The following is a 12,032-nucleotide window of genomic DNA, read 5'->3' as shown; positions in this document are numbered from 1 at the left end:
TCTTTCTTTTTTTTTCTTTTTTGAATGGATGCATGTGTGATTTACTTTGAGGGGGTGGGACAGATGGATCCAAGAAAGTGTGGGACTGCTGACACAGCAGATGGGAATGTTTTCATTTGGTTGCACAGAATTCCACAGAGATCTAAGTCACGGATGCAGCCAGAATAATGTACAGAGGAGGAATGTGAAACCAAATCCAACAGCTTCTATGAGAGCAGTCGGTGTTCCCGTCTCCTCTCATGTGTCTTCGCAGAACATACCGTAGGCTTGTCAACTATACTTTCAGCGCTGCAGGGGTGTCTGGATTCGGTGAGGATCGGTGTTGGTGGGCTGCCAAACACTGAGTGAGCCTGTGTGAAGGACCTGCGAGGAAACCATCAGTGATGAAGGTCTCAATACACTGAAGCTGGGGTTACTGAAGATTTGAGAAGATGAAGCAGGAAATAAATGCCAGTAAACAACAGCCTGGAAGTTAATGTCAGTGGTCCAAAAATTCTGACGCGAAACAGCTTTGCCTCCTCCATGTGGCATCGCATACTGCTGAAGGCAACAAGGAACGTGGGTGGAGGAGGAGACGGAGCGAAAAAGGCTGAGAAAGGCATGAGTAAACAGGAAGGACAAACAGCACGTTGAAGATGACAAGAGCAGCTTAACATGCAGAGGAAAAGCACCGCTAATAAAAAGCGAGAGAGCCACAGCTAAAACAAAAGCGGAGAAAGTTGGGTCAAATCTGAACCAGATGCTTATAGGTGGGTCCCAGATGTGAAAGAGCGAGAGTCAGCTCGTGCACACACAAACACACCATCTCTTTTCCCTCTTTGCATGCTGTGAGCCAGATAACATTCACATAACGTTTTCATTTGTCACTAAAAGGAAGCTGTGTCCGAGTTGGATTCAACAAGGCAGCTGTCCAAGTCTCCTGCAGGGCTCCACCTTGGTCTTTGATAGTTTTTTGTAAAATATTACCAGCGATGTGTGTTTTCTTTCATGCAGCTTATGATGCATGTAGTGTAATAATGCATGAAATACATTGCAGGTTACTAGGACAACAATAAACTATTAAATGTTAAAGATCATTACTCTCTTTCTCCTCCTTTTGCAGGTCTTTATGGTTTCATTCAGTCCTCCAAACAACTCATCTTTCTTCCTCTATGCTCATTTTCTGCCAGGAACAGAACTTTTACAATCCTGGTAATCCTCAATGTGTACAGCCAAACGTGACAAATGTGCGACACTGGTGAAGTTTAAGGAGATGACTAAGAGACATGAAAGACAACGGCACACATTTCCTTTTTCTTTTTCTCTTTTCTCTCACTCTCGGTTAAACCAGTTGTTTTGGGTTTTTTGAGACGAGCAGGGCTTGGCAACACAAAGATAATTCCTATATTGTGAATAAATGACAAACGTCCACCTGTACTTTAAATGTTTGTTTTTCGAGGATGGGAACTGAACTGAGACATACTAATGTCCAAGGCAGGAAATTCCTTGACTAGCTGTAAATTCTACATGAATAAACAACATCAGAATGAGTGTGTGTGTGTGTGACCTATGGATAAAAAAAGCACACACAGCCCCACAAAATAGGTTTTTTCACACATACTAAGAAATATTTCAGGATGACATGTGGCAAATCTTTGAACTCTTTTATATAAAGAAAATAGGACAGTTGTCTAAAGATATCCAAATCAAACCAAGAAGCGTGTTTTTTCTTGCAAAAATAACTTCATAAAGAACTTTTTTGAATCAGAGTTTGAAGACTTATAGTGTGAGAAACTGTGCTGGCTGACCCTTTTCCCCTGCAGGATATGAACTTATATGTCGTTATGGCACTCTGCTGCACCATATGCTTAATGTGAGTTAAACCGCACGTGTTTAACAGCTTTATGTACGCATACAAATGCGGGTGTCTTGAGGTTTCATCCATGCATGTTTAAACGCGTGACAGTCTTCACTGAAGTTTATCCACCACAGATGGATTCAACATATTACACACAGACTTGAAATCTACAAAAGCAGTCAAAACAAAAATAAGAGCTAAACTTGGAGGGGGAAAAAAAAAATCTGTTTCTCACTAAAAAAAATAATGTCCGGGTAAAGATTACAGCCCAAAAACAATACAAGGCCAATTTACTTCACTGTTTTGATTTGAGTTTCAACAGGCCTTGGCAACATTTTCACTAAATCCGCTGACCTCAGTGCAGCTGAATGACTGCACAGAAACGCTGTTTATAATAAACTATTAAACAACACAAGAGAGCTGTGAGAAAGTTCAATTTGTGCCTTACTTTTTCACTCAGGCCCTCGGGCAACAACTTTCGCATTTGCAACAAATCATGAAATAAAGTCGAAAAAGTCGTTTGAAAGTTGTTTTGGACATTTTGAATTTATTACCTGAGTTGATGTGTGTTACTGGGCTGAGCTACTGACATTAAAGAGCAAAGGCTGGAGCGTTTCAAGTGTGCATTGCTGCATTTGCAGTCACCATAAAACATCTACTAGTGCTTGTTTCACATACGACTGGGCTTTTACTTTCCCTGTTCTCCAGCCAAAGGAGTAGCTAATTAATTAATTCGGAATGGTCTGAAACTAGCAACCCGTTTCCAAAACCAAGGAGCAAATCGTTATATTTTAGGGTTATATATTACAGTAAGCTAGAAGAAACCCATTAATGATCAATGCACACATGTCAGAGAGAAGGGGCTGCGATTAACACCTGTTAACATATACCATTAAATGTCCTAAATACTTATGGAATAGTATTACCTTGTTGTGGTGTAGCATACAGCGTATGGTGCACAGTTACTGGTAAATTAAAATGACATGCTCTGATTGCTTTTTATTTTCAAAAGCTGCTAAATGGCTCCAATCTTCCTGCACAGCATGACACTATTGAGACTGTGACTTCCATGTGGATGGGTCTTAATCCAGGTTCAGGCAGGTTAAAGGTCAGATGGAAAAATAAAACTGGTCCAACAACAACCCAACAAGCACAGGAACCCTCTGGTGTGAAGTGTGTCAAATTCGTTTTCACAATCCAACATCCTGAGAGGGAAACTGTCTCATGGTTCTTGGTGTGAGAAGCCGATAGTGTGTTAACTTTAATAGGTTGTGTAGGCTATCTGTTTGATTTAATCAGTGTGGTTACTCATAATCCTATTTCATCCTGGCGTTTCCCCTGGCGTCACGTGTTGCAGACTTGCAGAAAATCTGCTCCACTGTGGATTCAGGGGGATTGTCCATGTGCTGCAGGGATGTCCGTTCATGAATACTACATATGTGCTCGGCACACTGGCAGAGTTTGGGCATAATTAGCATACATCTTAGCAGAAATCACAGAACTTGTTTGTTTATTTTTAAAAATTTTGTATTGGTCCTGTTGTACCTCACAGTTAGACCGTGTACAGTGACAAATACATAAAAAATAAAATAGGAATGATCAGTTAACACTCAGAGTATGTGTTGTGGATGAGTGTTAGTTACTACCATACCAAATTTAAGCTCAAAACCTGTAAAATTGACTGAGTCGTAGCCATTTTTGCGTTATACAAACTCAATTAGCTGTGGCGGCTATCTTAAATCAGGTCGACTTTAAAAGATGATCGGTTGTAGATGGACTTCAAATAATTACTTTCTGAGAGTTTCCTTAAAATCCATCTACTGGTTCAAGAGTTATTTTGCTAATAGACAGACACACACACAGACACAGGCAATTACATCATCACCTGCTTTTCATGGCGCCGGGTGACATTAAATGTAAAATCTAATGACAGATGAATGAGGGCAACCGAGCCCAGACAGACGATTTAAGAGAGGAGATGAAGTTCACAAGCCGCAGTTTATGTCCTGCTAATTTCATCCAGCATTAATTCACGCATGCTTAAAAACAACAAGATCGAGTCCTTTCATTGTTTAAAGGAAAAACAAATTACCAGAAATTAATGGCCTATGTGACCCATCCCCCTAGAACACCGAATCTATACCCCCCACCGTAGCTGTTTTTCATGCTCCTGACATCACACACTTATTTTAGATGAAGCACTCCACCAAGGCCTCCTATTTTACACACACGGTAGGAACTGAAATATTTATGTGACTCGTGAGGGGGTGGGAAATATGCTTTATGGTACAGCCCCCTCTACATTGCCGTTTTGTGAAACCTGCAGGTCAGAGGAGTTGAAGAGTTCAGAAAAATGCTCGCTTCCAAAGTGAAAGTTGCAGCTGAGCTCGCAGAAATCCACTGCAGTCTAACCTTTCAGAGAGTGGTGTGAAACTGATTTAAATAACACTACTTTCGACTAACTTTCAACTAATTCAGCTATTCAAAATCTTCTAAATAATCAGATCAACTCATTCAACATTCTAGACGGCGCCGTATACGTTTTGGGTTTAATGCATGGTTCCGCGTCCGCTTGATTGCAAGTTCTGTGCTGCAATTTTGTCGTCTGCTTTGCCAGGTCTTTCTGCGAAGGATCACGTGCAAACCAGACTTTGTGACAGCGTGGACTGCGCGCTGACAGCGACAATAAATCTCAAGAAAAAAAGAAGTTGCAAATCAAACCACAAGCAGCAGAAGAAAAACAACATGAATGCTTGGAGCTTTACTGTTATCCACAATTGGATAATCACTGCATAATCACATTTATCACTCAGGAATCCCAAAGACACAAAACTTGCACTGATCTTCTGGTGAGAAATACCTCAAAGTTCTTTTCTTCTTGTCTTTTCAGTAGGCTGCTGACGGACAGGCGCATTATCGCCACCCATTAGGCTAGAAAGTAAACTGTGGAACCCTGAAGTGGACTGCTGAGCTGCAGCTGCATGTCTTCAAGGAATGCATATTACTCACACCTGTTGTCCCAGAGGGTTATTTTAACATCATCTAACATTGAGAGTTGATTTTTTTATAGCTACTTTGGTCAAATCTTGAAAAAAAAAAAAGTTGTGCTCAGTTTCATGCAATATTGAGAGATCTTGCCCGACCTGTTAGAGCTCAGAATATGTGTTGGGAGCTGCTACCACATCAAATTTTAGCTCAATTGCTATAAAGTCGACTGAGTTATAAAAACTGACTCCATCTGTTAATCAGCTGTAGATGTACATCCAATGATTAATGCTTAGGTTTCATTAAAATCTGAACAGTGGTTCATGAGATTATTTTGCTAACACACACACGTAGACACAGGCAAAAACATTATCGCCTGCCTTTCAACAGCTAGAGATAAAAATCTGCAAGGTCACAGAAAAGCTTGTTGAGTCCTTTACGGTTATGTAAAGGACTCAACAATCTAAGTCACGGATGCACAGTCCAGATTAAAAAGAACTTTGATCACAAAAGTCTGCTTGATCCACTTTTAGGCATTAACTTATAAAAAACACATCTTCTGGGACTAAATCAGGCATTAATATATAGTCTGACCTTTTTATACTGTCACACGAAAACTGACCGTAAATCCTCAAGATCAGAGCAAAAATGCAAGCAATTTGCTCTCAATTTATGGTTTTTGGCAAAAAAACCTGTAGCAGTCCTTTTGATTAGTCATATTCTCTAGCAGATTTGGTGTTGCCGTCATTAGCATAATAAAAATAAGCTTTAATCTGAACTTCTATATGTGTGCACGATTACAGGAAAGTAACTATAGGGCAGCGAGGCAGCCTTAATGCTGCCGGTGCACGGCTGCTGTGGACATGGGTGCATTAGCTAAAGTGGTGGGAAATGAGTATCATGACATTATCAACCTCATGCGAGTGGTTTGGAATCTGTCTAAATGTTTTGACAAGCCACTGGCGTTGCAGACAGGATCTAATTTTGTTGAAGTTCAAAGGTTCACAATGGCTCCAAAGACATCAGAAACAGCAGCAGACAGCCAGACGGGGTCTTTTTGGTGCAAATATGAAAGCCGAAAAGTTCATCGGTGTCAACATACTTCAGTGTTTTTAGGCGTTTTCATTCACTGTCTCAGCTGCCGTACTCTCAGAGACGCCCCCTGCGCCGTGCCATTTGCCTTTCGAATAATAAACCTGAGCTCTGCCTGCTGGCACACGCTGAAAACAGCTGTGTGTGAGTGTGTTAGTCCTGAAAAGGACAAATATGAATCTCTCTCTCTCTCGATTTCTTGGCGAGACAAATGGACAGGTAGCTTCCAAACCCGCCGGTCATTCTTGGCAGCAGCAAACCTACATTCTTGTCTCTAATTACAAAACGCAACAGGATGCACATTTACACATTTACACATTTCACAGGCAGCTGACCAGCAGGAATTCATCTCCTCAAACAGACAAGAGAAGTGATAATGTGTGTAAGAGGAGGATTAGAGGTGATGATGATGAAGCAGGTAGGGAATAAATATCCAGACAGTAAAAAAAAACCAGAGCACCAGACAGACATCTAAAGCAATAAAAGGCACTTTAATCTGCCATTAAATGGAGACATGCTATTAAAGTAATGCAGGAGATCTCATAGGAGGAGCCAAAAAGCTGTTTTTGTTTTCTCCCCACTCTGTGCTCTCAAATCTTTTACAAATCCAGTTCAATGATATTCAGTTCAGTGAACTGAATGTCCTTAAACCCTCATAGTTTAATATTATATTATTAAAAAACCCAGTATTCTTTTAACAGCATGCACAACGTAAACTTAACAGAAGTGGATTTACGCTCTATGGCAAAAAAAAACATTATTCACCCAGATGGAGTGGTGGAAATTAAATGGAATTGCACGTGTTGAAAGGTCACGAGACTGTATTCTAATCCTGTCAAGAACAGATGAATAAGAGAATTAGCAGCACAGGGATACTGCTGGTCCCATGTCTGCAGGGTGTGGCACCTCCTCGGGGCTGGATACAGAGTCACGCAGCTGCTGGATCCTCTCCTGTGGCAAGTTGGCCCTCGAGATCTGGCAGATCGACACTGGGTTGGAGCTGAGGTCCGAGCTGATCCCCCCACATGACTGATTGTGGAAGGATCGGAGAACTGGGCAGGTCATGCTCCTCGGTCTATAGACACGCATGCTGCGTGTGGACGGGTGTTGTATTGCTGAAGGACTGTACGGAATGCTGTCTCAGGAGGGGTAAGACATGGGGGACGCAGGATAGTGTGTCAAGACACGGGACAATGAAGCCCAAGTGTGGCTGATGCCAGTTGTCAGGACACAATGCAGGAGGGCGCAAGGTGCTGTAAAAAGTCCAATATCTGTGTCCAGATGGCAGGCGCAGATGTCACGAGGTTCTGAAATGCTTGCCAAATAATGACAGTCCTCCCTTGATGTGTTCTGTTTTTGGTGACCGAAACCATCACGATGCATGTGGGTGTCCTCATGCATCCAGCACAGGGTTGCTGCGCCATTGAACGCGCCACATGCTGAGCAACTACCACCATGCAATCAAACTGTCAACAGCTGGTGATGACGTCTAATGTGCCTATGAGGAATCCTGTGTCCAGCAACTTCCTGATAACATTATCACCCTGCTCGTGATGTCACCACTTATGTCCTGGTGTTCATTCTCCTTGGAAATCAAATCCTTTACCGTCGCTGGTCTGAATGTGGATTGAATCACATCCAAACTGGACCGTTCCTCCCGGGTGTTTAACTTTATTCTTAGTGAGAGGATTTCACCTTAAATTTTTCATGAAGACAAATGTTTTCATTTTGCAGCAGATAAAGCATCATTACCAGCAGGGTTCCAGTGTTGCAGCAGTTTTTTTCCCCTTAAACAGAATTCAAGTTTAAGTTTAAAAATAAGACATATATAAAAAGAACAAGTCCATCAGCTTGTCTTTTTTTTTGTCGATATCCAAACCTGTGTAGAGACCCAATAATCTCCTGAAACCTTCTGATGAGCTGGAAGCTACGAAAAAAAAAGGTTTTTCGAAAAGAAAAGTGCTGATCACGCTGAAACGATCTCCTTATACAGACACCCACTCGCTTCTTTCATTCTTAAATTTCCTGTCCTCCTTTCTCCCAGCTCTCTAGCTAACTGTTACTAGGCAACGGCTCACACCCACCCATGTGCTTATGAATAGTTCAGTCAATGAAATATCTTTATATAAGATGGGGAAGGATCAAGCAGAACCTTATATAATTGCCATTGTGAGGGTTCTGTTCTGTTCTGCGGTGAGGGGAAACAATTAACCAGTCGTGTGTTTGTGTCGCTCACTTCCTACTCTGTGCTCATCATGATGTTGTGTTCTGGTCGAACTGTTAAGAATTTACCATAATATGTTAAAGAGGAACTCGTCTCGCAAACGTAGGCGTGTTCATTGAGCCGAGTAAATCTGAGGAGGGAGTGGCAAACATCTGAAAAACGGGGGGGGGGGAAAAAGCAATTTGCCTCAAGGACACGGGAGTACAGAGCAGGGTTTTAGAAGAATGAATGCTGCAGGTGACCACCGAGAACAAGACCAGGAGACGGAAACAAAGGGATGTTTGACTTGAAAACACAATCAAATATTCTTTCATGTTCTCCCAGTCATGCATACCCGACTGCGCCGGCGGTACAAGCTGGGACCTGCAGAGCGAGGGCTCTTTTAGCTGCGCCAGACGAAGGACAGACAAGACTGGTTCTCTGCTGCTCTACCAGTTCCTGTCTGTCCAAAGTGACACAACAAAGGAGGGGAAGGTGGAGGCAGGCAGCTGGGTCACAAATAATAATAAAACTAATAGAATGGAAAAGTTTTTACAACAACTGGCTTTAATTGCCTGGCTGCCTGTGTCACACAACACTTACAGCAGAGCTGCTGCTGCCACTCTTTGGAACAAATAGGGAGAGTTTATGCTTTGAACAGAGTGTCTGGGACACTTTATAATTATCGCTCTTAAAACCATCAGATACCCTTAATGGTCCACAGTGATCTTAGGATTGTTGTATCTGTCTGCACTGCTATTAGTGTTACTTTCAGTGTTTTTACAGTTATATATATAATAATAAATGTGCATTTTGAGCATGCTGCATCACTCAAACCTGATGTAGAAGTGGGATCTGATTGCAACACACACCGTCCTTTTCACAGGAAGCACTTAAACCGTGCCCCGTGCTCTATTCTTCATATGATCTTTGAGCTCTAGAATCTAAACCGGACTGACGTGTTGTTCTAAAATCATCTAATAAACAATTCAATATGATCAAAACCAAGATAGCATCAATGTATTATCATTTAACAAACGTAAAGCCTCATAATTTTGAAGGAGGCATAATTTTTTAGCATCTCTATTACAGATAAAGGCCCAGCATTTACCAGAAGGATTGCATATCACACACTGCTTTTTGTGCCAGAGTTTTAGACCACGATTATCTTATGTGGACAAATGACGGAGTTGTTGCTGTTTTGGTGAAACCTTGACACAAAAAATATATGTTGTGAAAAACTCTAAGCTCCTACCACGCCAAATTTTGGTTCAATATCTGCAAAACTGACTGAGCTGTAGCCATTTTTGTGTTTTCTAAAATCGGTTGGCCGTGGCAGCCATCTTGAATAGGGTTAAGTCCAAAAGTTAATCAGTTGTAGAGGCACGGCTGATGATTATTTGCTGAAAGTTTCATTAAAAAATGTCAACTGGTTCATGAGATATTTTGCTAACAGAGAGACAGAGTTGACTCCTAATAATTAAAGGTGAAATTTTAAACAAAGACATTGAGAAATCTGTTAGCACTCAGAGTATGTGTTGGGAATCAGTCTCAGCTACTACCACACCAAATCTTAGCACATTATTTGGAAAAATAACTGAGTTACAGCCATTTTTTGTCCTTTTAAGGTCAGTTGGCTGTGGTGGCCGTCTTGATTTGGGTTGACTCCAATATTTGATCACTTGTAGATGTACACTCAGTGATTCCTTTCTGCAAGTTTCATTACAATTTGCCCACTGGTTCAGGCGATATCTTACCAACAGATAGACACGCGTTCAAAAACATTATCGCCCCTTTTTGGCGGAGGGGGATAATAATGGTATTTCCCCTCTTAAGTTACGGTGAACCAGCTTGGCTTTCGTGGAAATCTTCCAAACAACACTCTTTGTGAGAAGATGGCCAAGTTCAGCAGCAGAGTAAAAGAAAAAAAAGGGGAAGTGTATGAAAGAGCGCTGCCTCTCCTTCTGCTCCTGACCTTTTGTCTCAGCCATCCATCACTGCTGGAGTGAGAGTTTAAGCAGCAGATTGTGTGTCTGCCTCTCTGACTTCCTTCATGTTCTCCCTCCTCCGCTCGCTCGATCGGTCTGGGGGCATTCACGCTAACCCACCGAACACATTGTGTGTGATAGAGAAATGAGAGGGAAGGGTGAGAAACGCACAGACACGGGGGAAACAAGAGGTACGCAGTGGTCCTGTTCCAGACAACACTGGCAACAAGACCCTCATCCCTGGCCTCCATTATTCCACAGGATCTCCTCAGCTTTTATCTCCAGCTGTGAAGACTGGCATGTGGACAGAGTGAGGTCCTTTCTGAGGGTAGACGAGACGGCCAACCGGCTGGATCCGAGCCCAGAACAGGAGCTCTCCTCCTTCACCTGCTGCCCTGTTGCCAGCATGGCCACCTCTGCTGCCACAGTTTGCAGCTGCATCCGTTCACCATGGACTGAACAGCCACAGTGTGTACCCCGCTGCAACATCCACACACATACACCCCCAATGAACAACACCCCAGAGTCTCAATGGGGACAGGTTACCAGAAAATTAAATGTAACACATTTAGGCAAAATGGACCCTCACTGTGTCCATCCTTCTATTATAAACTGAGCTAATAATAAACCTGCAACAACAACAAAAAAAGCAACACACAGGTTATGATGATCTTCTAACAAATGTGTTACAGTTATATGAAAATATTATAAATAAAATCTAACAATCTGAACACCTGAGAATGAGTGCCAGAAAGAAAAATTGCGAAAAAAAGACAAATGGGCAGCCAAACGCCATCTTCCTGATTAACATGTGCGCCCCAGACATAATAAAATCAGAAACATCCTTTCATTATTACCGCTGATGCCACAACAAATTCATCACGAGCCAAAGCCTGCTGCCGTCTATTTAAAATAGAAATTAAAAAAAAAAGAAGCATACATTCATACGAAAGAAGGTGTGCCATTTTTTTGCGCACCGCTGTGATGTTGTCTGGGATGAGCAGCCTTACCTGAATCTGGGTGAATCTTTTATACATTCTTCAAAGTCTACCGTCATATTTGTGTTTTTGCTCGTGTATTCCCACTTCAGGCTACAAATGTCATTGCCCGCGGCGGTACGTCGCTCGAACCGTGCCGATGGTGGCTGGTAGGCTCTTTGACGCGCAGCGGTGTGTCGCCCCTTCTCCCGGTGACACAAAATGCGCGGCGGGCGGGTTTTACTACGCCGCTGCCGCCGCCGCTGCCGAGAGAGGCGGAGAGGCGTAGCTGCACCGCCCGACACCCTAACAGGAGGGGAGATAGCCCAGCCTCAAAACGGCCAGTTTCAGCTTCACTGCTTACGAACTTTCACTGGAAAGAATAGCGAAATAAACTGAGGCAAATGGTTTAAAGGTAGAAAAAATGTCATATTGGAGCTTTGTCATTAACCTGTAAGCTAATGCTAATGCTACACCCTAGCTAACTAGAAGGAAAGAATAAAAACAATAACATTTTATCAACAATACTAGTCATAAAAGAGTAAAAGCGTTTTCGTTCACGAAAATAAGTACTTAGAGTTTGACAAACCTTTGAATCCATTATTATGAAACTGTAAACGCATTAATGAGCTACTAAAACTACAATAATTATATAGCCTATAGTTGTGTCGCAAATATTTTAAAAACGTGATAAAAAATCACTTTAAGCAAAAAACGTGGTGTCATGACGTCACATTGGGTGTCTTTTCTTCACTTTCAGTTGACCTATCTCTCAGATTTTAGGGTATCTGGTTACAATGATTTTTGAGGGGGAGAGAGCTTGGTTTGCGGCTGTTTATGGCAGTCTGATTTGTCACATATTAGTTAGACAGGTTCTCCTTGCGATAAATATATTTCAGGCGTACCCAGTGTTCATTGTAAAGAAGAAGAATGTACCTGTGAATATCTGG

General features: G+C 42.1%; 1 protein-coding gene across 9 annotated transcripts in view; it reads right to left on the bottom strand.

The window, feature by feature from the left end:
• Window positions 1-11,320, bottom strand: part of acap3b (ArfGAP with coiled-coil, ankyrin repeat and PH domains 3b) — a 58,688-nt gene extending 47,368 nt beyond the window's left edge. For all 9 annotated transcript variants that reach the window (XR_005233064.1, XR_005233067.1, XR_005233065.1 and 6 more), the window contains exon 1: window positions 11,116-11,320. Coding sequence is in view for 5 of the 9 variants with exons in the window: in XM_037975199.1 (XP_037831127.1) it covers window positions 11,116-11,162 (47 nt within the window). In the remaining 4 variants the exon portion in view is untranslated. The remainder of the gene's footprint in view (window positions 1-11,115) is intronic.
• Window positions 11,321-12,032: the final 712 nt, after the last annotated feature.

Source organism: Kryptolebias marmoratus, linkage group LG4 (assembly GCF_001649575.2).
Source record: "Kryptolebias marmoratus isolate JLee-2015 linkage group LG4, ASM164957v2, whole genome shotgun sequence".
Taxonomy (NCBI): domain Eukaryota; kingdom Metazoa; phylum Chordata; class Actinopteri; order Cyprinodontiformes; family Rivulidae; genus Kryptolebias; species Kryptolebias marmoratus.
The sequence above is the reverse complement of the archived record's forward strand: the minus strand, read 5'-3'. Positions and strand labels throughout refer to the sequence as shown.